We start from the raw sequence: 25,683 nt of genomic DNA, 5'->3' as shown, positions 1-25,683 counted from the left end.
CAGAGAAACAGGTGGGGTATTGGTTTGTGTCTGTGTGTGTGTGTTTGTGTGTGTGTGAGGTCCATGTGCAGAACTAATAAAAGGGCCCCCCCAAGGTCTCTTTGGGGCTCAGTGACCAGTAGCAGTTGACAGGTCATGAAGGAACATTAGATTTGAGTATTAGAAAAATATTGGATTAAAAATCCAAGCAGGGAGAGAGCTCAAGGGGCCAGAGTGCATGTCTGCATCCAGGAGGTCCTCGGCACCCCCTGGGGCTTGGGACTGACCCCTGAGCAACACTCAGCGTGGCTCCCAAAACAAGACAAGCAAAAATCCAATCAGCTTACTGATTTAAGGCTGATTTAAGGTTCCCAACCAATTGCTTGCATACTATTTAGAGTACGTCTAGGAGGTTATTTCTAAAGTTAGCCTAGATGGAGGAAGGCAGATCACCCTCCCCAGAGTGGTAAACACACTGCACTCTCTCTCTCACACACACACAAAACATACACTCCACACATATAATACACACATGTAACACGCATACGCACACATATGCACACACATCTCATCTTCCTCTGTAGTCTGGGGCTGGCAAGAGTCTTGAGTCCAAGCCCTGGTCCTTCTTGCCACCTCCCTTAGCACCTCTGGGTGGAGTGCGGCAGCCACACCTCCAGCCCCAGCTCCAGACTTCAGTCACAGCCTGGGACGCTCTGATTCCTGCCGCCAGCGTCTGTCTCTGGTGGTCACGGCAGGTGGGTGCAGATGCCATGACAGATGGAGCAGTGCTGCTACTGCCGCCCGTGTCTGTGGGAGCGAGAGGCGACCTTGTTCTCCACCAGTATAATAGAAACCGCGGAGCATTAGAACAGGGGGTCGGGCCCTCATCTTGCACACGACTGGCCTGGGATCCGTCCCCGGCACCCTCTATGGTCCCCCAGAGCCAAGAGTAAGTCCTGAGCACTGCCAGGTATTGCCCCCCCCCAACAAAACAGCAGTGAAAAAGACTGCTGGCGAGCAACTGGGGCAAAGTAGCATCATGTCTTTTTGTCCCTAGAAATACATTATCCATCCATTCTGGAGCCCGAGAGAGTACGAGGCATGGCCCTGTCTCCGGCTCTGGCCGCCACTCGCACTTTCTCCTGGCCTTGTTCCTGTCTTCACAGCGTTCCGAGTGCCGTTGTCCCACTTTGCATTCATGTTCAGGTTCGGTCGACAGTTGGGAAGCAGCTTCCTCTGTTTCCCTCTCTTGCCATTATGGCTGGGGAGTGAGTTGGAAAAAAAAGAATATGAATCCTCAAATGTGTTGAATTAAGCTAAAATCAAGCAGCAAAGATGGTGCAAGGGTATCGCTATAAACATCCATGTCTTTTTCAAAGATGGTACGCTTTGGGCAACCCCAGAAGAACGCCAAAGGATGATGTCACTTGGATTGTTTGTTTATTCATCGTTGCATCATTCTACCAAACCATTCCATTATTTCATTTACTTATTTTTTTTTTTAAGCACAGTTGTGTCTGTTTGATGAGGAATGATGATACCGATCTTAGAATGTTCAGATAGCAAAGTATAATGTAGATTTGTAAAAGGACTCAGTACGGGGCTGGAGCGATAGCACAGCGGGTAGGGCGTTTGCCTTGCACTCGGCCGACCCGGGTTCGATTCCCAGCATCCCATATGGTCCCCTGAGCACTACCAGGGGTAATTCCTGAGTGCAGAGCCAGGAGTGACCCCTGAGCATTGCTGGGTGTGACCCAAAAAGCAAAAAAAAAAAAAGGACTCAGTCCACATGGTAATTGCAAGGTAGAATGAGATTTATTCTGTTGTTAAATGCATTTTTGTTCTTTTCTTTTTTTTTTTTTTTTTTTGTTCTGTGGAAGACTTCTAGGAAGGAAAAAAGTTACAAGATACCAATCTAATAAAAATAAACAAAGACTGAAATTAGGGCCAAGAGAAATAGCTCCAAGGGCTGGAGTACATGCCTCCCACGTGGGTGTCCCACGTTCTCTTCCGGCACGGTGTGGTCCCTTGTGCAATGCTGGAAGTGACCTCCAAGCACAGAGCTGAGAGGAGGTCCCTGACACTGCCCGTGTGGTCCCAACTGTCTCCCCCAAGGAGAAAAAATAAAACCCCTGGGCTGGAGCGATAGTACATTGGGTAGGGTGTTTGTCTGACCCTGGTTTGATCCTCGGCATCCTATCTGGTCTCCTGAGCACCACTAGGAGTAATTTCTGAGCACAGAGCCAGGAGCAACCCCTGAGCATCTCTGGGTGTGTGGCCCAATGAAAACAAAGAAGAAAAGGGAAAGAAAGAATGAAAATCCTAAGAGAAAAGTCTTGGAGTTGGAGCTAACGGCCCCCAGTGGTATTTTGAGGAGTAAGCACCGGGTCCGAGTGAGGTTAGATGGCCCGCAAAGCAGCACTTGCTGAAATCTTGTCGTGCCGGCTTCCGCATCACTGCAGAGGCGTCTTTGGTGCTGTTCTTAAACCTGCAGACAGTTTAAATATGGCACTATTCATGACAAAACCGAGTCGGCGAGGAATTTCTAGGTAGCTATTAATCATAGCTAGCCAGTCTTTTCAGTTATAAACTTTCTCAGTTCTCACGTCTGGAAATGGCTTGGTGTCTGCAGCTAATGACCCCATGGAGGGTGTCTGTGCGTTCCACAGCAGAGCAAAGCGTCGCCCCTGTGATGCTGGCCTGTCCAGGCTGGGGGAGAGGAGCCCTCGCATATAGGTCAGACTTGTTAAATATAGAGCAGTGGCCATCCGAGCCCGTTGCCAGGGGCTGTGTTTCTGTGGGGGAAGTGTTTTCAGATGATAAGACCGGAGCTAAAAGCCAGGGAATGGAAGGCGCTTGCGTTTTGTGAGCGTTTAAAGGGTTTATTGATGATTAAGCTATATTAATCTGGGAACGTTAATCTTGACGTCTTCTGTACCCGATCCCAAGTTGATGATTAAGCTGTATTAATCTGGGAACGTTAATCTTGACGTCTTCTGTACCCGATCCCAAGTGTATTGCAGCAAGAACTTGCTTTTATTTGAGCAGCCCACCTGTAAAAATTGATGTCATTGTACCGCCTGCGCTGGGGGAAGGGACCCGATGACAGGTCAAAAGATTAGTCGGGTTCTGAGAAGGTCAGACTTGTCCGGCACCGTGTTCGGGACGGCTTGCCTCTGCGGTCATTTAATCAGGCACAGTGTCCTTATTGTCTTGGCGCCCCTGCCCACGGGGGTGATTTGGGGCGCAGGGGGGCGGACTGAGAAGGAAGTCAGATCCCGGTGGCAGCATGAGGCACATTGACAGCAAACTTCAGGTGTTAAAGCTGCCTTTTGTTTCCTGCCACATTGGCAGTCAAGTTGAATAAAAATGTCTTAAACTCCCCCCCCCACCACCACCAAGTAAAGAACAAAAGGGGTGGAGGAATAAAAAATTTTAAAAAAAGTAAATTTTCAGTCTTGAACAGAAGTGCCCTTCTGGCGAAACTGATTGCTCTTTCTCGGACTTTTCTACGGATGGATGGGTGTGTGTCTCTGTACGTATCTGTGTGTGTTGGTGTGTGACTTTTGGTCTGTGTGTTTGTCTTTGAGAGTGTTGGTGTGTGTGTGTGTGTTTGTCTTTGAGAGTGTTGGGGTGTGTGTGTCTTTGAGAGTGTTGGTGTGTGTGTTTGTGTTTGTCTTTGAGAGTGTTGGGGTGTGTGTGTGTGTGTGTGTGTGTGTGTGTGTGTGTGTGTGTGTGTGTGTCCATCCCAGGATTGCGCCCAGGGCTTCCCCGGTGCAGGTGCCCTGTGCTGAGCTACACCGCAAGCCCAGCATGAAAGATTTTTTTTTTTTTTTAGGCAGCAAAGTCTGTTATAGTCAGACATCTGTTCAATCAATCAAATGATATTAAAGTTAGGCTGTTGCTTTTTATTTTTCAGATTTCAATTTATCTTTTAGTTTTTTTAATGGAAGGAGATCTGTTTGTAATTCTCAGGAACAAAAGAATAAAATCCCGTTTAAGTTGAGAAGCAGTATCAATAGATGACCCGCCTGACGTAGCCTGGCATTTGAGAATAAACCACACTCTACAGAAAAAACAGTGCTCAGGGCTTCCTCCTGGCTCTGCACTCAGGAATCGCTCCAGGAAGACTCGGGGGACCCTGTGTGGTCCTGGGGATCAAACTTAGCTTGGCTATGTGCAATGCAAGCACCTAACTCACTGTACTGTCTTTTCATCCCCTCTGGAAAAGTATTTGAGAGCCTGTTTCAAGTCTATATTCCCTCTCCTTGCCAGGGTCACACCAGTGATGGCCCAGATCTGTTGCTGTGTTGATAGATACAGGATGATCTCTGTCATATGTGGGACTTAAAGACACACGGCAAGGTAGCAGCGAAGTTCCAAAGCCAACAGGATGGGAGGACTGAGCCACATAGTTGAGTCGGGGCGGGAGTGGCAGGGATTTGTGGGAATTGGGTGTGTGTGTGGGGGGGGGTGTTGAGAGGGAGGTTCTTTGGGGTCCATGGGGGAGTGGGGGTGGCAGGGGCAGGGTCAGGGGATGGTTCAGAGGTTGGTGCCCGCCTCAGTCGTGCCCCAGCGCTGTCCCCAGCACCAGCAGTAGCACCTAAACTCCACCCAGCGTGGCTCCAAAACAAAAAGGAAAAAATCCAGACTTAACTTATTTAAAAGAATTTTTTGTTTGTTTGTTTTTGTTTGGGAACCATACCCTGCAATGTACTCAATAATCAGGAGTCACTCCTGGCAGTGCTTGGGGATGCCAAGGACCGAACCCCGGGTTGGCCATGTGCAAGGCAAGCGCCCTCCTTACCGAACCATCTCTCCGGCCCGTCAAGACTTATTTTTAAAATGAGATCCTTGGGGGCCGGAGAGATAGCACAGCAGGTAGGGCGTTTGCCTTGCACGCGGCCGACCCGGGTTCGATCCCCGGCATCCCATATGGTCCCCCAAGCACCGCCAGGAGTAATTCCTGAGTGCAAAGCCAGGAGTAACCCCTGAGCATCGCTGGGTGTGACCCAAAAAGCAAAAAAAAAAAAAAAAATGAGATCCTTAGTCCCAGGTTAGCTCAGTGAGGAAGCACCTGCCTTGCCTGAGGTTTAAGGCCTCGACATGGATTCCAGGCACCCTCCCTCATGCTGGAGGGAAAAGAAACTACGAGGGGGAGGTGGCCCAAGTGACAGAGCATCACCGGCATGTGCACCCTACTCCTCCCCCAGCTCCACCTGGCATGACCCGGATGGCCCCAAGGAACCCTAATCTTCGAGCACCCCCTTCCCCAATAAAAAGACAACATTTCTGCCGGAGATTGAATGGGCGCGTGCCTAGCCCTGGGCCTCCCGTGCCCACTATTTATATGATCTATGTTGTCATGTATGGGCTGCATTTATTCTTTTTGGGGGGGCTGCATTTATTTTTATCTGTCTCATTTCACTTATTCCTAATGTTCTTTGTGTTGACAGCAAAAAAAGAGAAAATTCCTAGAGTGCATAGCTCCCCTTTTGGTCCCTAATAGGCGTCTTAATCACTTAAATACAAATTATTGAAAATTGTTGTTAAATGAATAAATCATTAGCATTTTAAAGTGCTTGTGGGTTCAGAGCAATAGTACAGCGGGTAGGACGTTGCCTTGCACGCATCCAACCTGGGTTCAATCCCCAGCACCTTTGAGCCCACTGGGAGTGATCCCTGAGCACCACCAGGTGTAGCCCAGAAAAAATTTTTTTAAAAAAAGGTGTTTGTATCCTTTAAAACCTCAAGATATATAAACAAACTTTCATGATGACTATTTCTATTAAGCGGAGATAGGCATCTGTGCATGAGAATCAGTGTCTCTTAAATTGTTCCTTGGGGATTTTTGGTTTGTTTTGGGAGGGGGCATACCTGTCAATCTCTGGGCTTACTCCTGGCTCTGTGCTTCTGGTGGGGCTCAGGGGACCATATGGAGTTCTGGGGATCGAACCCCGGTCCCTTGCGTGCAGGGCAAGTGCCTGCCTGCTGTGCTGTCTCTCCAGCCCTGACTGTAATTTCTGTGAATGTTGCCTCTCTTCTCACGTGACTGTTAGGAAGAGGTCATTTTCTAAAGGTTGTATTTCGGGGGCTGGAGCAATAGCACAGCGGGGAGGGCGTTTGCCTTGCCCGTGGCCGACCTGGGTTTGATCCCCGGCATCCCATACGGTCTCCTGAGAACTGCCAAGAGTACTTCCTGCATGCAGAGCCAGGAGTAACCCTGAGCATTGCCAGCTGTGACCCAAAAAGACTTATCAGTCAAGTAAATAAAGGTCGTATCTCCAGATACGGCTCATGTTCAGTAACTTCCCTTTCTTGCCCGGTTCCAAACTGGCCTCTGAGAAGAGCTGACATTTAACCGCACCACATGACACACAGATGCGGCGCAAACCTCCTGCTGAGCCTCTCAGGGGACCCAGCGAACTCGGGAGCCCTCTCCCTTTCCTGTCCATGCGGTGAGATGAATACGCACGCGTGGACGGCCTATTGCCTAACATTTCCTTTCCTCCGTGTAAACACGAGTCCTTCTGGTTGGTGGCTGTTAGCTGGCGAATCCGAGGTTCCAAAATGCCTTTTCCGCTGGCTGAATTCCGAGACGGCAGCCCCCAGGCCTTGGAGACGGTGCCAACTCGGGTGGTGCTGGCCGTGTTCACTGGGGGAAAGGGAAGGAGGCTTGTCTGGGGGAACCTCCGTTAGCCCAGGGCCACATGCGCCTGTGGTGACCCTGGCTGCTGTCTCTCCCCTCCCCAGCTGGGTGCCAACAGCGGTCTGCACATCATCATCTTCGATGAGATTGACGCCATCTGCAAGCAGAGAGGGAGCATGGCTGGCAGTACGGGGGTCCACGACACGGTAGTCAACCAGCTGCTGTCCAAGATCGATGGTGTGGAGCAGCTGAACAACATCTTAGTCATAGGTGTGTCTGCCTGAAAAATCTCGAGCGGCTGGGGGGCATTTCTAAACCCCTGGACACGGGGCCACGGCAGAGTGAGCAGGCCGCTTGCCTTGCATCCCTTATGCCCCTCCCCCCCACCAGGAGTGATTCTTGAGTGCAGATCCAGGAGTGAGCCCCCAGCACCGCTGGGTGTGGCCTCTGAAAGAATAAAGCAAGAGCTGTTCTCACCCGATCAGTGGGCTGCTGGCCCTCCCTCACTTCCACCTGACTTAGCGTCTCCAAACCTTAGAGTTTCTTACCAAAGGAGGCAGATAGTGCAGGAGTTTTCCGGCTTGCACATGGCTGACCCCAGTGAGAGCCTCAAGCATTTGCACGTTCCCCCTGACACCGCCAGGGGTGAGCCCCTTAAGCCCTCATGGGTGTAACTCACCTCCCCCTTCCATTTTCTTTTTCCATTTTTTATTAAATGTCTAATCTAAACTTTTAATTACTCTTACATTCCCTTTGTTAGTATGGTGGGGAAATACTTCAGTCAAGTTTCCAGGTATTTTCATTGCAGCAGACTGAGAAGAAATTGTGGGTTTCTTGTTGAGAATTAATTTTTTTTGGGGGGGGGATGAATTTATTTATTGGTTCTGTGGGCCACACCTCTAGCTGATCAGGATTTACTCCTGGCTCAGGGCTCACTCCTGGCAGGGCTTGGGGGAACATACATGGTGCAAGGGATTGAACCGGGGTTGGCTGCATGCAAGGCAAGCACCCTACCCACTGTCTTATCACTCTAGCCCTAATTTGGTTTTCTGACTTTTATAAAATATACTTTGGGTTTGACGGAAATATGATTTGTCTACTTTATACTGGAGAGATGTAAGAGACGTTCTGTCTGGCTTTTGAACTCTGATCCCCCGTCTGCTGTTTCCGCTGTGCGCAGGGATGACCAACAGGCCGGATCTCATAGACGAGGCTCTCCTTCGACCCGGAAGACTGGAAGTGAAGATGGAGATCGGTAAACAGAGCTGTCAGGGCTGGGGGGCTGGGGGTGAGGGCAGAGGACGAAGGTACATGGGGGGAAGGTGTGCATGCGGGAGTGTAGCCGCAGAACTCGCTGGCTCCAGAAATGACATGTTTGGAGCAGCAGATGCTTCCCTGCCAGGGACATGAGGCGATGAACCTGGTTTCTCCTCGCCTGCCCAGGTTTGCCGGATGAGAAGGGACGGCTGCAGATCCTGCACATCCACACGGCCCGCATGCGAGGGCACCAGCTGCTCTCTGCTGACGTGGACATCAAAGAGCTGGCCGTCGAGACCAAGAACTTCAGTGGGGCCGAGCTGGAGGGCCTGGTGCGGGCAGCACAGTCCACTGCCATGAACAGGCACATAAAGGTCAGTCGGACGGGGCCCCCGGGAACACAGGGCCCAGGCTCTGTCCTTATAGGTCCTCCGAGGGCTCGGGCGAGGCTGATTTCCGACGGAGAAGAAACCTGGTGAGGGCAGTGGGGTCAGCTGGCCACTGCCCAGCCTTCGGAGAAGCAGGGACAAAGGTGATGGGAGCCTCTGGCCCGACTGGCCTCTGACCTATGGCCTTATCTGGCCACGACCTTCTATGGTCACATGGAGAGAAACATCTTTTTTGTTTCCCCTCCCCGGGGGGATGGGTTTGGGCCCAAACTTGATAATGAATGGCAGCCACCTCCAGCTCCATGCTCGGATCACTCCTGGCAGTACCAGGGGTCGAGCCGAGGTTGTCTGCACGTGAGGCAAGTGCCGTAGCCCCCGTGCTCTCTCTCTGGCCCTGAAGATGAAGCATTTGAAGTCTGAGCTATTACTGAGTTGCAGCATATCACATGAAGTTGGGTATTCTGGACTGGAGAGGTAAACCAGCAAGCCCTGGGCTGATTCCCAGTACCACCCAGTCTCTGAGCACCCCTGGGTGTGGCCCGAAACCAGAATCCCCACAAAAGGGAAGTTAGGTCTTGTATGTGCTTCCTATAGCAAATGTGATACCTGCTATTTTCAGGGTATCGGAAGATGGGATAAGATAGAATCATCTCAGGGCTGGAGCGAAAGTATAGTGGGTAGGGCAGTTGCCTTGCACGTGGCTGACCCGGGTTTGATTCCCAGCATCCCGTATAGTCCCCCCCAGCACCACCAGGAATAATTCCTGAGTGCCGAGGCAGGAGTAACCCCTGTGCATCACCGGGTGTGACCCAAAAAGCAAAATATAAATAAATAAATAAAAAATAGAATCATCTCTTTCCAAGGAATTCAGAATCACCAAAATGAAACTATTTGGAAATTATTGCTGTGGCAGAAGAAGTACATACCAGTATTTGTTATTTTCATTTGTTTTGGGTCACACCAGGTGATGTTCAGAGCCGGGGGACCGTATGGGTCTGGGTTTGAAGCCGGGGCTCCCTCATGCCCCCGCCCTACGAGCATCTCCTCGACCCTCATACCAGTTTACTTTTTCCTGCCTTTTGGTTTTGGTTTTGGGTCCATACCTGAAAATGTTTGGGGGTTCCTCCTGGTTCTCAACTCAGGAATTACTCCTGTGGCGCTCGGGGTCTAGAGCCTGGGTCAGCCACATGCTAGGTGAGTGCCCTCCCCGCTGGACTCGTGCTCTGGCCCCTGCCATCACTTCTCTTTAGATCACCTCCTGACAGATCACTTCCAGATCTCTGCCTCGTCTCCTCAGGGTCTCTTTTATGATTCATACCAACTGCCTCCGCGCGGATGGATCTCATACATAATACTCCCAAACCAAATTTGATTCCATTGTTTCAGCTGCGTTCCTTCCTGTTCCTAGTTCCAAGGCGCCCCATTTCTGGGTTTTCTTTGAATCCTGCTGCTCTGCTGTGTCCTACATTAAGTCAGTTCTCTCCTGGGAATAGCTTTCCGCTCCTGTTTCTTCCCATTCCACGCCGGAGCAAGTGTGGCAACAAAGCGGGCAGGGCCCTGGCCTTGCACACGGTGGACCCAGGTCGAATCCCTGGTATCCTGAATGGTCCCTCAAATCCCGCCAGGAGTGATCCTTGAGCACAGAGCCAGGACAAAGGCCCCAGCACAGCCAGCTGTGACCCAGAAACCAAAAAAGAAAAAGAAAAAGAATTCTTTGTGTGGTCATTAAGGACCTCTCACACTGACCCTAACCCGGGCCTCCCAGCTGTGTGCCCAGCTCGTCTGCAGGTACGTCAGTGGAGCTGAAACACTCAGAGGGAGCAGATATTCTCTCCCGCCTTCCTGCCTTTTCCCCCCTGGCTTCATGAAGAGTCTCCCCTCCTCTGAGCTTACTCATCTGCTCAGGTCCCGGGCCACCCTTTCCTCGGGTCTTCTCTCTATCTCCTTCTTTACATGAACATCTTTCTTCTCGGAAAAGTCTTGTGTTGTGAACAGTGTCTGCAGTCGACTTCCATTCAAAGTGTATTGATTGAGGGGCCAGAGAGAGAGTGCAGTGGGTAGGGTGTTTGCCTTGCACACGGCTGACCCCGATTGGCTCCCTGGCATCCCATCAAAGAGGAAAGAAAGAAAGAACTCCCCAACGCATTTATTGAGTACTAAGTCTCAATACCCTCTGGCTAAGGAGGTGTTGATAGGCGGCGGCAAAGCAGAAAACAACTTATTTATAAATAATAAATAAAAAGAATTCAAGTGAGGTTGAAACTAGACAGATTCAGTCTAGCACCTTGTGCCGCAGGGTACAGAAGGTAAGACAGGGGACTTCCCGGCGGTTCGGCAAGAAATAACAGGAGTCTGAACATAGGATATATCTAGTTATTCAGGTGCAGCCAGCCCGTGGTTCTGAATCCAGCCAGGGTTGACACACACTGGCCCGTCAGCCAGGTTTCACCGGCACACACGTGTGCCCTCCACAGCTGCGTTCTCACCAGTGCAGCAGAGGGGCTGCAGCCGAGACCTGGAGGCACAGGCCTTCAGGCCGGGTCACGGCTCCACCCGCCAGGCCTAGCATCGCCAGTTGTCCCGGGCTGCTCTGCCCCGGGCTCCTACATTTGGGGGGGGGGGTGGCGGGGAAAGGCAAGGACTAGAGAGATAGTACCAGGGTTAAGCACTCACTTTGTGTAGTACTGCAGTTAAGCTCTTGCCTTGCATATGGTTGGCCGTTGTTTGATCCTCGGCCCTGCAGATGGCCCCCCAACAACTACCAAAAAGAGCCCCTGAACACCACTGGATATGCCCCCCCCAAAAAAAAAATTGTCAGCCTTCAACCAAATGTTTTGTTTATGTTTTTGTTTTGTTTTGGGGTCACACCCAGCAATGCACAGGGGTACCTCTTGGCTCATGCACTCAGGAATTACTCCTGGTGGTGCTCAGGGGACCATATGGGATGCTGGGAATTGAACCCCGGTCAACCGGAGTGCAAGGCAAATGCCCTGCCCGCTGTGCTATCGCTCCAGCCGTCAACCAAATGTTTTAATATTCTTCCTTTGTGTTTCAAAAAGGTCATCATCATTTGTGCTATTTTGTTTCCTTTTCCAAAGATTTAGACTTAGAGCAGATAGAGTAACTGAAACAAGTATTCCTTTGAAGTTATGTTTTCAGGTTTACTGAAACAAGTGCAAAATCTCATCATCACACCTGATGTTCATTGTCATTTGTACCTGGGCCCGATCATTGTGGTCAAATAAAATTCATGTGACATGTGGTTGTTTTTTTGTTTTGTTTTGTTTTTTTATCTTGAAAGGAATTTCTGGTTCAGGTAGAAAACATTCATAACCAAATTTCTTCTGCTCTAGTCTGTTGTAAGAAAATAAATTGAAGACATACACACACGCTTTATAGCTAAATCAGTGTTCTGATTTATATTTCCAGAATTTCAATAAAATTATTTCCTGTATAATTTTGATTGATTAAGGTCATTCTACCTTAATTTAAGAGGAATGATAAGAACTTTGAAAGGTCAGATTTAAAAGGTTATGAAATTTAAGGGTGACCACTTGATATTTGCTAGTGTTGAAATACAGGTTTATTAGTTTCTGAGGGTATAAGCTGAAAGATGTTCCTTCTTCTATATTGATTAGCTGTTTTAAATAAAATGCAAGGAGAAAATTACACTAATTCAGACAAATTAAAAAGGAGGGAAAGGGGGGGGAATCAGAATGATGAAATTCTTAAAATATATTTTACTAATCTTGATAAAATAGTAAAAGCTAAGAGAAGTCTTTAGGACAGGGGTAATGTATGATTGGGATATTGATTGTTTTCAATTTCGTAGCTTCTAAAATTCCTAGAGTGTCTAAAAATTGTTACGCAACTTACCTAGCTATCTTAGTTCACTTTTTTGTTTGTTTGTGTTTTGGACCACACCCAGTGACCACTCTCAGGGCTTACTCTTGGCTCTCTGCCCAGAAATCACTCCAAGCAGGCCTTGGGGGAACCATGAGTGGCGCTGGGGACCTGACAGGGGCCAGCTGCATGCAAGGCAAATACCCTGCCCACTGGGCTATCAATCTGGCTCCTTGATTAACTTTAAATTCATTAGCTGAATCCCTTTTTGAGTAGTAAAACAACGAAATTACACCCAACTTCAGCCCTAAAAGGCAGGTAAGAATTTCCCTTCATATTACTCTGTGCTTCTGTCCTATGAAGAAGAAGCCACAGTACAATGCAAAGCATCGTTGTGAAAAGTTAGGGCCGTGTGGAGAGCACTTTAGGATGAGCATGGCTGCCGAATGGATATTCCACTTGATTCAGAGCTTTATTTGGGAGCCAGATATAGTAGATAGGGCTCTAGCCTTGCCTGTGACCAACCCAGATTCAATCCCCTGTGCATATGTCCCCAGAACCCCGCCAGGAGCGATCCTTGAGCACAGAGCCAAGGGTTGGCTCAGAGCACAGCTAGATGTGCCTCCCCACCATCACCACCACAAAAAAACAAACACTTGGACCTTCAAGTTCATACATTGTGATCTCCTTTTAGCCAATCAAGATTTTTGTTTGTTTTTTTGTTTGTTTGTTTGGAGGCAACACCTAGCTGTGCTTAGGGCGGACTCCTGGCTCTGTGCTCAGGGATCACTCCTGGCAAGGTTCTGGGGGAACAGATGGGATGCCGGGGATCAGACCCGGGTCAGTCGCATGCAAGGCAAATGCCCGCCCCTCTGTACTGTCGTTCTGGCCCCAGACAGATTGTATTGCAGTTTCTACTACACTTGACGGTGTGCCTCGCACAGTTCTCCACAGCAGTATTAGAGCGGGTCTTCGTTATCGTGGATAAACACCTGCTGTCCTAGAGTTCTGCCATGCAGCTCAGCTGTGAGATCGCTGAGGGCCGGCCCCCAGTGGCCAAGGCCTCACCATGTGCACTTTTCCATGCCAGCATGGACAGCCGCCTTGTCCTGCCCACCCCCATCCCCGGGGGTCCTTTTCTAGAGACCCCACCAGCCTCTGTAATAGATGATGGCTCCGTTGCCTTCTGGTTCCTGATAGTGCCCGTGTGCAGAGTCATGCCAGGCTCTTTACCGGCATCTCAGACCCCCTGTGTTTCTTGTCTCTCAGAAAGGTTCTAGTACTGTCTTTTTATCTCCGGTGCTCTAAAAGTTTCCAACAGGTAGGATTCCGCTCATTTCACCACTGAAACCCTTTAAGCTTCTAAAGGCACACTTTGCTTTAGCTATGAATTTTTTCCTCTTGGGCCGTTTATAAATTTTTCTCTCATTCTTCGTGTTCTCTTCTTAATCTCTTAATACTGTGTTAGATCAGTATTAGACTTGTTTGGTGCTTTTTTATTTCCCCTTGTCTTTGCATAGGATTTGGAGCAGGAGGGAGATAAATGAATGTGATTTACTTGACATCATTTTTATTTTTTCTAGTTGGCATCTTAATTCAGTTTTTTGACATGGCTCTTTTTATCCCATATGCCGACTTTTAAAAGTCTCATGTAATTTGTCTCACTATCTATTCTTGAAGAAATGACTTCTGGTGTACAATAATTGATAGATTAATTTCTGTTGGTTTGGTTTTGGGCCACACCTTGAGGTACTCCAGGAGTTACTCCTGGCTTTGTGCTCAGGAATCACTGCTGGTAGGCTCAGGCGACCATATGGGATACCAGAGATTGAACCCAGGTCAGCTGGGTGCAAAACAAGCACCCTACCCACTCTACTACCCCTTTAGCTCCTAGATTGATATATATATATTTTTTTTTTGCTTTTTGCTTTGCTTTTGTTTGAGGCCACACTTAATAGTGCTCAAGGCTTATTGCTGGCTCGGCACTCAGGAATCACTCCTAGTGGTATTTGGGGGACCATATGGGATCCGGGGATCAAAATGGGGACAGCCATATGCAGGGCAAGTGCCCTACCTGCTGTACTACCACTCTGAACCTTCTTTCTTTCTTTCTTCCTTTCTTTCTTTCTTTCTTTCTTTCTTTCTTTCTTTCTTTCTTTCTTTCTTTCTTTCTTTCTTTCTTTCTTTTTTTTTTTGCTTTTTGGGTCACACCCAGCAATGCTCAGGGGTTACTCCTGGCTCTGCACTCAGGAGTTACTCCTAGTGGTGCTCGGGGGACCATATGGGATGCAGGGAATTGAACCTGGGTTTGGCTGAGTGCAAGACAAATGCCCTACCTGCTGTACTATTGCTGCAGCCCTGATTGATATTTCTTAACACCACTTGTGGTCCCCTGAGCCCGCCAGGAGTGATCCCTGAGTGCCGAGCCAGGAGTAAGCCCTGAGCACCTCTGGGTGTGCACTCCCTTCCTGCCAAAAAGAGAAGAGACTCATAGCCTTGTGCTTTTTGTGGGGAGCACAGTCACATTCTGTCACCAGATCACGGCTGCCCTGGGGGCTGCCCCAGATATTTGTTCTGGATGTTAGCTCCAGGTGAAGAGACTCGCTCTTGGAGTCAGCACATGGATTCTCAGGCACACGGGATGGGTCAAAGGCAAAGTCTCTACTCTGAGGTCTTCTAGCATATTGGTCCTCAAGCCTGGATGAGCGTCAGAGTCTCCTTTAGCTCCTTATCAATTATAAGAGCCTGGACCTGCCTGTTAGGTGCAAATCCTGGCGTGAGTGGCGTGGACACCGCTCTGTCTTTACAGACTAGAGATCTGGGGGCCGGAAAGAAGGTGCAGGGCTATTTGTGCCTGTCTTGCATGCAGCCCACTTGGCTTCCATCCCTGACACCACGTGTGGTCCCCCGCATATAGGGCCAGGAGAAAGCCCCGAGTATTGCTGGGGCCATAACCACAAAGTAGCAACAGAAATAAATAAAGACTCTAGAAGCTCTTTGAACATGCAGCTGGGGGTGAGAAATGTCATCTTTGAGAGACCCTCTCTGTTTTCTTTTCCTTGTACTGTGTTTTGAAAAGGGGCGGGGCTCTGGTGCTCTTTGGCTCATCCCTGCCTTAATTTACTGGACTGGTTCCCACCAGGTAGACGTTCCATGCTTCCGTTTCTTGTTAGACATGACTGTCGATACTCTGCTATGTAGAACTTTGCACGCATTCATCAGTATATTCGTGGGATGCAGGCCCAGAAGCAAACATTTCAGGCAAAGGAGCATCAGTGTTTATGAATCAAAGTGGGGTGTTTATGAATCAAAGTGGGGTGTTTATGAATCAAATTGGGGTGTTTATGAATCAAAGTGGGGTGGTTTTGCCTGTGCAGATGCATTTCTCGAATCCTCAGGTATTACATTCTTGGGCTGGAAAGACCCTTAAATCTTGAAAGTGCTCACGTTTTGTTTTTATTTCTAATCAGGCCAGCACTAAAGTGGAAGTTGACATGGAGAAAGCAGAGAGCCTGCAGGTGACAAGAGGAGACTTCCTTGCGTCTTTGGAAAACGATATCAAACCAGTGAGTGTGGCCATTGATGTGAAGCAAGAATAATAATGCAAGCGAAAAACGAGTGCCATTTATCCAGTACTATGGAGGGTATATCAAATATGAATTTAGAAAAGTCGGGAAAATCTCAATATTGGAAGTTTCTGGTGTAGCAGGCATCTATGCAAGAACTCTCATGGAGGGCAATTAATATGGAATGAAATATTTCTCAGGATAAGGAATTTAAAAAATTCCTTACAAAGCAGGCCATTAGTGTTGAGCCTTTTAAATGATCAATTTGGGGGCTGGAGCAATAGTACAATGGGTAGGATGTTTGCCTTGCACACAGCCAACCCGGGTTCAGTCCCCGGCATCCCATATCATCCTCCAAGTACCGAAAGGAGCGATTCCTGAGTGCAGAGCCAGGAATAACCCCGGAGCATTGCTGGGTGTGACCCAAAAAGCCTAATTAAATAAAAGGACCGAGGCTCATGCTTTGCATGCAGGACACTTGGATTTGGGCATCACCAAAAAAGAAGTTTTCTCATTGTTTCTTAAAAGAATCAATGCTACAGAACCTATATTTAATCACAATCAGTTGCTATGATACTGAAAACTCACTCTCATATGCTCCTCGCTCTGCTTGTCCCCAGCATCCTCTAAAGAGCCATTTTTCATGCTGATTTAGTTTCTAACAATACTTAAGCATCCCGGGTGTCCTGGGGGGAAAAAGAAAGGGTTAGTTTTCTTAAAATGTACTCAAATTTCAGCAGTCCTGCAGTCATAAGCTCCTGCTTGGAGTTTTTGAATATGGTATAAGGTCATTATTTAATTCCCTATAAAACAATTACTGTTTGGTAACCAGTGTTTAGGGCCCTCTGTGAGTACAAAAACGAATTAAAGAGGTGTGTATATTGATTTCTCTCTCCTAAATGGACCTCGGGTACAGAGATGAGAATTAATCTTAATCTTAGATTCATGCCTTGTGGTAGTCAGTCTGCATGGCTACAGAATGCAGTGTCTGTAATTTCCTGGGGTTTGCTATATTATTAGCAGAAGTCAGCCATACAAATGTACGACTATACATCGTTCATTTTTATTGCTGAGTAGCTTTTTTGTCAAATCAATAAACAGGCTGTAACTACGACAGTTTGTTTTCTCATCAATGGGCATTTGGAATATGACCAGATTTTTCCTTGTTATTATTAGAAACAAATAAGCATTCTTAAATGAGCGTCACTTAAATAAATGTTTAGGAATAAAATTCCTGGGATTTTGTACGTAATAGTGTTGATGATTATAAGACTTTCCAGCAGAGATAGCACAGCGGGTAGGGCGCTTGCCTTGCCACTGCCAACCTGGGTTCGATCCCCGGCATCCCATATGGTCCCCAAGCCCTGACAGGAGGGATCCCTGAGTGCAGAACCAGAAGGAAGCCCAGAGTACTTCCAGGTGTAGCCCTTAAACCAAAACCATATATATAAAAGATATTTTTAGCTATTTACTTGATTGACCCTAGAAACGTCCCCCAGGGAAGTGGCTTAAAGGGCAGGCTTTGCATGCTGGAGGCCCGGGTGCCGTCCCTGGCACTGCCTGGTGCCTCGGGAGCAGCCCCTTGTGGCCCCTAAGCCAAGACTAAATAAATAATGTAAACAGGTCCTCTTACCCTTGGTATTTAATCCCATGTGAAATGGAATCTCGTTTGGGTCTCAGTTTGCATGTCACTGAGTTCTCATGAAGCTCAGCATTTCTCCATGCATGGGTATTAACTGGCCACATGCATCTCCTGTGAAATGCTGTCCAGCCCCTTTCCTATTTTTGTTAGTTTTTTTTTTAATTTAATATTATATAGCTTCTCCTCTTAATAGTAATTATTTGTTGCAATTATCTCTTTTTAAAACAAAACTCATTTTATCCTACCAAAAGTTTCTATGACTATGGCAACTTTAAAATATAAAATAATTTTTAAAATGACTAAACAGTGAAAATGGCTTAGTCTTTTGCTGCGGTCACTTGTAGTAGTTGCCTTGCCGAGATATTCCCTCCTGAGAGCCTTTAACTGAGAAATGCTTTGGTGATAGAGGAAAGGAATAGAGCAGGGGCTGCCTGCAGGCCTGAGACCCTGACTGATCCCCCCAGCACTGCAGAAAGAGTTTTAAAGGGAAGGAAACCGAGATGACTGGGTTAAGTAAGTAAGTAATGAGTTACTTTCATTTATTCCAAGGGCCTGGGGGGTAGAACACAAAACAAAGTGGTGTGGAAGGGAGGAAGGAAGGCTGGCCGCTCCCCCTAGCAGGAAGACCCCTGTCTCGCCTCAGGCTTCCGCACGTTGCTGTCCTGAGGTTTAATGTAAAGATTTTATTAGTATAATTATGTTTTTTAATTTGAAAATTCTCAGTCTGTGTATTTCAACCCTTCTGTTACACTGGATTATGTTTTCCTCTCCGTTTCTTCCCCGTTAGCTGTATGAGAATACAGTGCAGTCTAGTAAGTACGAAGGTTATTGACTCCTTTCGGCATCTGATTTAATGAAAAGTGAATCCCAAGATCAGTTGGAAATGAGTATGTAGTGGTCACAAAATAAAGCCAGTTGCTTTATTTCCTCTACCTGACCTCTCAGTCTCTATTAGCGGTGTTCATTTCTACCTCACATGGAAGTCCTCTGTTCACACATATGTGCTTGCCACCACGTTACCGTTTAATTTCCATCCTCTATTACCAAGCGGCTGTGGACAAGATCGCCTTGTTACCAGTTTCTATATCTATTTCAGTCCATGGTGCAGTGTTGGGATTAGGTCTTTCTGGTTTTAAAACGTATGGCACTTTTTATTCTTTTTTTTTTTTTTTTGGTCACACCTGGCGATGCACAGGGGTTACTCCTGGCTCTGCACTCAGGAATTACCCCTGGCCGTGCTCAGGGGACCATATGGGATGCTGGGATTTGAACCCGGGTCGGCTGCGTGCAAGGCAAATGCCCTACCTGCTGTGCTATCTCTCCAGCCCCACTTTTTATTCTTTTTGGGGGGAGGAGGAGCACAGCCAGCAATGCTCAGGGGTCACTCCTGGCTCTGTACTCAGGAATCACTCCTGGTGGACTTAAGTGACCATATAGGCTGCCGGGAATCGAACCCGGGTTGTCCACACATGCAGAGCAAACACCTGTCCTGCTGTACTCTGTATCCCTCTGGCTCCATATATCTTTATTCTTAATGGAAGGCCACACCCCACATGCTCCTCATAGTAGAAACAAGTATGTTAAAACATACAAGCCTTTTCTAAGGATTAAGGGGGCTGGGACTCCAGTACTGCAAGTCTGGAATCTATTGTCTTATCACTTGAGTACCAAAAGCACCTTTTTTCTCCCCATGATGATAATGACTTAAAATGAGAAACTATGACACAGTTTTCTTTGCTTTTCAGACTCTTGCAATTAGCATAGACATTGCACTCAACACTCTGAATGTGTAGACGTCATTGCCCATTGTCTGTGCCTTCACGTATTTCACCGTCCAGCACTGATGTCCAGAATGCTCTAAACTCCTTCTTCTCTGTAGGCATTTGGCACAAACCAAGAGGATTACGCGAGTTACATAATGAACGGGATCATCAAGTGGGGCGACCCAGTCACCCGCGTTCTGGAGGATGGGGAACTGTTGGTTCAGCAGACCAAGAACAGTGACCGCACACCCCTGGTCAGCGTCCTTCTGGAAGGTGAGGACGAAGGATGAGCTAACAGGGAGGCACTTATATAAAGCCATCTGGCACTTTCCGGAAAGGTGAACTCTTTTCAGTTCACTCCTTGCTCACAGCCTGAAAATAGTAGTCCAGCGTGTATGAATTAAATTTTCTGGGGGTCCAGTGTTACTGATGAATGGTAGCAGCTTGTTTTCTCGTAGGATTATATCTTCATTTCTATATCTTCATTTCTATGTTTCTTTTTATTTTGTTTTTGGGTCACACCTGGCGATGCACAGGGATTACTCCTGGCTCTGCACTGAGGAATTACTCCTGGCAGTGCTCAGGGGACTATATGGGATGCTGGGAATCCAACCTGGTTGGCCGCGTGCAAGGCATATGCCCTACCCGCTGTGCAATTGCTAAGGCCCCTCTGTTTCTTAATAGTCTATGTGATATCATTCCGGATTAAATGTCACCAAGTACTTATTCTATTGCACTGTAGCACTGTCATCCTGTTGTTCATCGATTTGCTCGAGGAGGCACCAGTAACATCTTCATTGTGAAACTTGTTGTTACTGTTTTTGGCATGTTGAATATGCCACGGGTAGTTTGCCAGGCTCTGCTGTGTGGGCGGGATACTCTCGGTAGCTTGCTGGGCTCTCCGAGAGAGACGAAGAAATCGAACCCAGGTCGGCCACATGCAAGGCAAATGCCCTACCCTCTGTGCTGTCATTCCAGCTCCAGCTTACTCTATTAGAGGCACTAAACTAGGGGCTGGGAATGCAGAAAATTCTGAGTGTTGTGTGGTCATGAAAAAAGTCATGCTGTTGGGAGATGAAGGAATGAGGTGCAGGTGACATAGGGACATAGTGGGGAATTTGGGGTACCTTAATGGTCATGGGTGCAGTGACTTTGTAGATCATAAAATAATTTATTTCTTTTAGCTTTTTGGGTCACACCCAGCGATGCACAGGGTTTCCTGACTCTGCACTCAGGAATTACTTTTGGCGGAGCTCAGGGGACCATATGGGATGCTGGAATCGAACCCAGGTTGGCCGCATGCAAGGCAAATGCTCTAGCCGCTAAGCTATCACTCCAGTCTCAATAAAAGTCTTTTTTTTAATACAAAGAAAATTTTATAAAGAAAAGAAAATTGTCAAGTTAACAGGGCTGGTGAGAGAGCCCAGTGCGGTGAACACATACTTAGCACGTCGAATAGATCCCTGGACCTTTATGATCCCCGAGCACTGCTGGGAGCAAACCCCCTCGCCCCCAGCACAGAGCTAAGAGTAGCCCCCAAACAAACAAACAAATAGACCTGTCCTGTTAACAGACATATATGTCTGAAAGTGCGTGCAGATCCAAGTCCATTTGACCTGAGGTGGTGAGGAAAGCTAGAGACGTTTCCTCTAGGCCTTGGGTGATCCATTCGTTTCACCAAGCAATGGAACGGAAGGTGCTATTCCTGGCTCTGGGTGCTATTCCTGGTAACTGGTGCTGTTTGCTAAGTCCCGGTACAGCATTGGAAGATTTGAGGGGGGGAGGAGTTCATGAGTTCGGGTTTGGATATGTTGAGTTCAGGATTTCTATTGAGTTAAAAGTGTGTCCTGGCTGGGGCTGGATCGATAGCATAGCGGATAGGGCATTTGCCTTGCACGCGGCCAACCCAGGTTCGATTCCCAGCATCCCATATGGTCCCCTGAGCACCGCCAGGAGTAATTCCTGAGTGCAAAGCCAGGAGTAACCCCTGTGTAAAGCCAAGAGTAACCCCTGTGCATCGCCGGGTGTGACCCAAAAAGCAAAAAAAAAAAAAAAGTGTGTCCTGGCTGCTGCTCAGGAGAGAGGTCTGAGTGGCAGTGAGCCCACGGGGGAGACGGAGTCACTTACACAGAGGGAGGAGGTGAGGAACTAAAGGGTCCCTGAACTGGCTCGTCTGCCTGTAAGGACAGTGGAGCAGGAAGAGTCGAAAGGGGGTGGCAGGGGCTGGAGCGATAGCACAGCGGGTAGGGCATTTGCCTTGCATGCGGCCGACCCGGGTTCGAATCCCAGCATCCCATATGGTCCCCTGAGCACCGCCAGGAGTAATTCCTGAGTGTAGAACCAGGAGTAACCCCTGTGCATCGCCAGGTATGACCCAAAAAGCAAAAAAAAAAAGAAAAAAAGAAAAGGGGGTGGCAGCAGCGGAGTACCCGAGAGGCAGAAGTGGGGATGAGGAAACTGCTCTGGCCGGAGGCAGGAATCTGGAAACAGGCCACGAGGGCCGAGGACAGGTTCAGCATGCTGGCGGCCCGGGCTGACCCCTGGCCCCACCAGGAATGACCCCTTCCCCCCCAAAAAAAATAACAGAAAAGAAAGAGGAGGAAAGTTATCAGCCTGATATTCTAAAGCCTGGGCGAGATAAAAGTGTCCCCTGCTTCCCCATGGACGTCATCGGTGCCCTGCCGGTTGCCCGTCCTGCAGGAGGGAGTGGATGCCACGGGGCTTGCCCGCGGGAAGTCGGGAGGGAAGAGAGACAGCTGCCGGTGGAGATATTATCTGTCTGTCAGACGTGATAGGAAATTCTGTTCTGAAGGGAGAAGAAAGAGTAATGGTGCGGGTGTGAAGGCCGCCGGGTTTTGGCCTGCTTCTTACACTGTGGGCCAGCCTAGAACTGGCTTAGAAAACTGCGGGAAAGACTGAAAAGAAGAGCAAGAAATTGAACGGGGTGGGTGAGGGGAGAGTGAGGGAGCCATCAGTAATGTTAGATTCCTGAGATGAGGGGGAAGACCGCTTGGCTGGGGTAGGGACGGAAGAGGAGAGGTGTCCCATTTCACAGACGGACAGGAGAAGGGAGAGTCAGCACACAAGGGTGCCCCAAGCTGAGGCCTGAGCTGTGAGCCTTGCTCGGGTCCATTATTAAGGCAGTTTTCCCAGCCCCCAGTCATCTCCCAAGAAGATTGCACATTTGGTTTTTGATTTTTGGGTTTTTTTTTTTTTCGGTAGACAGTTTGATAGAAATAATGACGTAGGGGCTGGAGCAATAGCACAGCGGGTAGGGCCTTTGCCTTGCACGCGGCTGACCCGGGTTCTAATCCCAGCATCCCATATGGTCCCCTGAGCACCGCCAGGAGTAATTCCTGAGTGAAGAGCCAGGAGTAACCCCTGTGCATCGCCGGGTGTGACCCAAAAAGGAAAAAAAAAAAAAAAGAAATAATGATGTAACTGCTGGAGCGATAGCACAGTGGGTAGGGCGTTTGCCTTGCACGCAGCTGACCTGGGTTCGATTCCCAGCATCCCATATGGTCCCCTGAGCACTGCCAGGGGTAATTCCTGAGTGCAGAGCTAGAAGTAACCCCTGTGCATCACCGGGTGTGACCCAAAAAGAAAAAAAAAGAAAAAGAAATAATGACATAACTACTGACAGGAATTTGAAGGCACTCTTTATTTATTTGTTTGTTTGTTTGTTTATTTTCAGTCCCAAACGCCTTTTTTTTCCATCTGTAGTCAGACATTCAAAGACTCAGGGCCCTGAGAGAAAGCCTGCCGGGATGGATTTCATCAGACCTTGGAGAAATGCTAATCAGTTCATTAGGTTTAGTTGCTAATAAATAAACGAAAACATGTCTGCCCTGAAATCCTGTCAGGAAATGTTAATGAGCAACTAGTCGAGGCCTCAGTCCCTTGGGGCTAAGAGTTCCAACTTGCCTGGTTCCTCTGGGCGCGGGCTGACTGGGGTCCCTGCCTCGCTCTCTCCGCAGGCCCTCCGCACAGCGGCAAGACCGCCCTCGCGGCCAAGATCGCCGAGGAGTCCAACTTCCCCTTCATCAAGATCTGCTCCCCTGATAAGATGATCGGCTTCTCCGAGACGGCCAAGTGCCAGGCCATGAAGAAGGTAGCCTGCGCTTTTGCCTCTCGTTTCAGGATCCCACCTCTGAGATGCGCCAGCCTGTGCGCGCCACACGTCTGTCTCTTTGTGCTTGTGTCCATCGACACACGGTGTCCACTCTGTGCCCTGGTGGAACTCCCCGGTGGCCGCAGGAGGAGAGTGATGACTGTGTTTGATACAGTTAACCTTAGACTGCATCCGTATAGGTTTATCTTCTAAATTATGCCTGGCTGAATCTGTGTTATGACTCATTTTCATTTCCTTAGTTCGTGTGGACTTGAACGACAGAGTGATCATAATGAAAATGTTTGGGTATAGTGGAGAAAATTCAGTTAGAATTTTTTTTCTTGGGAGGGGAGAGGAGGTGTAACTCCTCCCAAGTGGTAATCAGGGAACCCTGGGCCCACTCCCAGAAGTTTTCTGCCAACCAGACCAGAGGGTTCCATGCTAGGACCTGCCCTATGGCACTGACCGGGCTCAGTGATGCTGGCACCACCAGGGCAAAAACCAGGCTGCTTGGGGGCCTCCAGGGCTGCCCTCAGCAGTGCTGGGGGTCAAACTCAGGTTCCAGCATGCAAGGCAAGCACCCTTAACCTCGAGACTCTCTCCAAGGCCCTGTGGTATTTTAAAGTTCCTTTGTGAGTATATACCAAGGCAAACTGTTTTGGGTACGTTAAGTTTAAGAAACAGGTACACCATTGGAAAGATATTCTCTGAGTTCCTTAAAAAGGATGGTGGTTCTCTGCTCCAGCCCCTTAGTCCACCTCTTACATTGAAGCAAATGCCGTGTAGGTGCCACTCTCTAACAACACATTGGGGTGGAGGCGGGAGAGATAGTACAGCGGGTAGGCACTTGCCTAGCACGTAGCCGAACCAGGTTTGATCCTGACATCCATCTGGTCCCCTGAGCCTACCAGGAGTGATTCCTGAGTTGCAAGAGCCAGGAGTATGCCCTCAGCACTGCTGGGTGTGACCTCAAATCAAAAACAAACAAAAAAAATACAAATGCATGGGGTGGGTGACGTTGGGAACACTGATGGAGGGAACTGATGCTGGTGATGGGCCTGGTGTTGAAATGTTACTTGCCTAAAACTCAACTACCGATAACTTTATAAATCACGGTTCTTTACTGAAATTTTTAAAAACCTCATAGGAGCACCTGGAGCACACTTGTCTTTTTTTTTTTTTTTAAAGTAGAGCTGTCTCCTGCAGGAATATTCTGAAGCCACACAGAAAGAGATGTTCATGAGGTGTATCTGTCAGAGACGACCTCAGCGTCCATATTCTTCACAAACTCCGGGGTCTTTGTTGAGACATCCACATTCATCCTCCCCGCCAGGCCTCCAGGCTACAGGAGACTCCCATGAAGGAAGGTCACCTTTGGCCAAGCTTCCTAGCTTTTACAGCAGGGACAGTCCCTAATCAAAACCAAATCCGAACCCAAACCCTGGATGTAATGCATATCTCCTCAACAACCAGGTTCCTCCATCAAACCCCGCCTAGACAGGCACAGGGAGGGGCTACTAGGTGAGGATGCCAGGGGCCTGGTGCTCCACCAGTATCTCACGCTGTTCACATTGGTGTGCACCAGATGCGTCCAGCCCCCAGCACCCAGGTGGTCCCCCATGCCCATCAGGAGGGATCCCTGAGTGCAGAACCAGGATAAGCCCTGAGCACCGCCAGGAGTGACCCGCCTGCAAAAAAACCCCAAATTAATGAAGTAAAACACATCAGGGGACCCTAGAGTTCAGTGGGTAGGGAACTGGGTCCTGCACGACTGACACAGATTTGATCCCAAGCATCCCATATGGTCCCTGAGAGTGATCCCCGAGCACAGAGCCAGGAAGAATCCCTGAGCACTGCTGGGTCTGGCCCAAATAAAAACAAATATTTTGTTTGTTTGTTTGTCTTTGCTCTTTGGGTCGTACCCAGCGATGCACAGGAGTTACTGCTGGCATTGCACTCAGGAATTACTCCTGTCAGTGCTTGGGGGACCATTTGGGATGCTGGGAATCAAACCCGGGAACCTGCATCAGCCGAGTGCAAGGCAAACACCCTACGCGCTGTGCTATCCCTCCCGCCCCAAACAAATTTTTTAAAATTTTTTTTATTTACCCCTAGCTCACTGCTTGGGGAAATCATTCACTACCAGGGACCGAGCCAAAACCTCCAGTGTGGAAAGCATGCTCTCCGCCCTTCTGAGCCATCTCCCCACCCCTAAGCTAAAAACTTTCTTAAAGCATCAGGGCTGGTGAGGTGGCTCAGTGTGGTAGACCACTGGCCTCTCGTACATTTAATTCCCAGCATTGGAAATAAATAAATACATTTAAAAATCATCAAAAGTAAACGAGTAAGACTCTTACGGGCTGTTATATCACCTTTTTGGTTTTTGGCGGAAGGCTTGGGGGCCACACCTGGCAGTGCTTGGGAGCCACTCCTGGTGGTACTTGGGGGGCCACACCTGGCAGTGCTCTGGGGACCAGCCACAGT

At 48.5% G+C, this 25,683-nt stretch overlaps 1 protein-coding gene across 2 annotated transcripts in view; it reads left to right on the top strand.

The window, feature by feature from the left end:
• NSF (N-ethylmaleimide sensitive factor, vesicle fusing ATPase) overlaps window positions 1–25,683 on the top strand; it is a 146,567-nt gene that overhangs the window by 74,843 nt on the left and 46,041 nt on the right. For both annotated transcript variants that reach the window (XM_055133170.1, XM_055133169.1), the window contains exons 10-15: window positions 6,733–6,898; window positions 7,809–7,883; window positions 8,072–8,259; window positions 15,588–15,683; window positions 19,205–19,361; window positions 23,066–23,199. In XM_055133170.1, coding sequence (XP_054989145.1) covers window positions 6,733–6,898; window positions 7,809–7,883; window positions 8,072–8,259; window positions 15,588–15,683; window positions 19,205–19,361; window positions 23,066–23,199 — 816 coding nt within the window. The remainder of the gene's footprint in view (window positions 1–6,732; window positions 6,899–7,808; window positions 7,884–8,071; window positions 8,260–15,587; window positions 15,684–19,204; window positions 19,362–23,065; window positions 23,200–25,683) is intronic.

Source organism: Sorex araneus, chromosome 3, assembly GCF_027595985.1.
Source record: "Sorex araneus isolate mSorAra2 chromosome 3, mSorAra2.pri, whole genome shotgun sequence".
In the NCBI taxonomy this organism is placed as follows: domain Eukaryota; kingdom Metazoa; phylum Chordata; class Mammalia; order Eulipotyphla; family Soricidae; genus Sorex; species Sorex araneus.
Note: the sequence above shows the minus strand (reverse complement) of the source record. Positions and strands in the feature narration are given on the sequence as shown.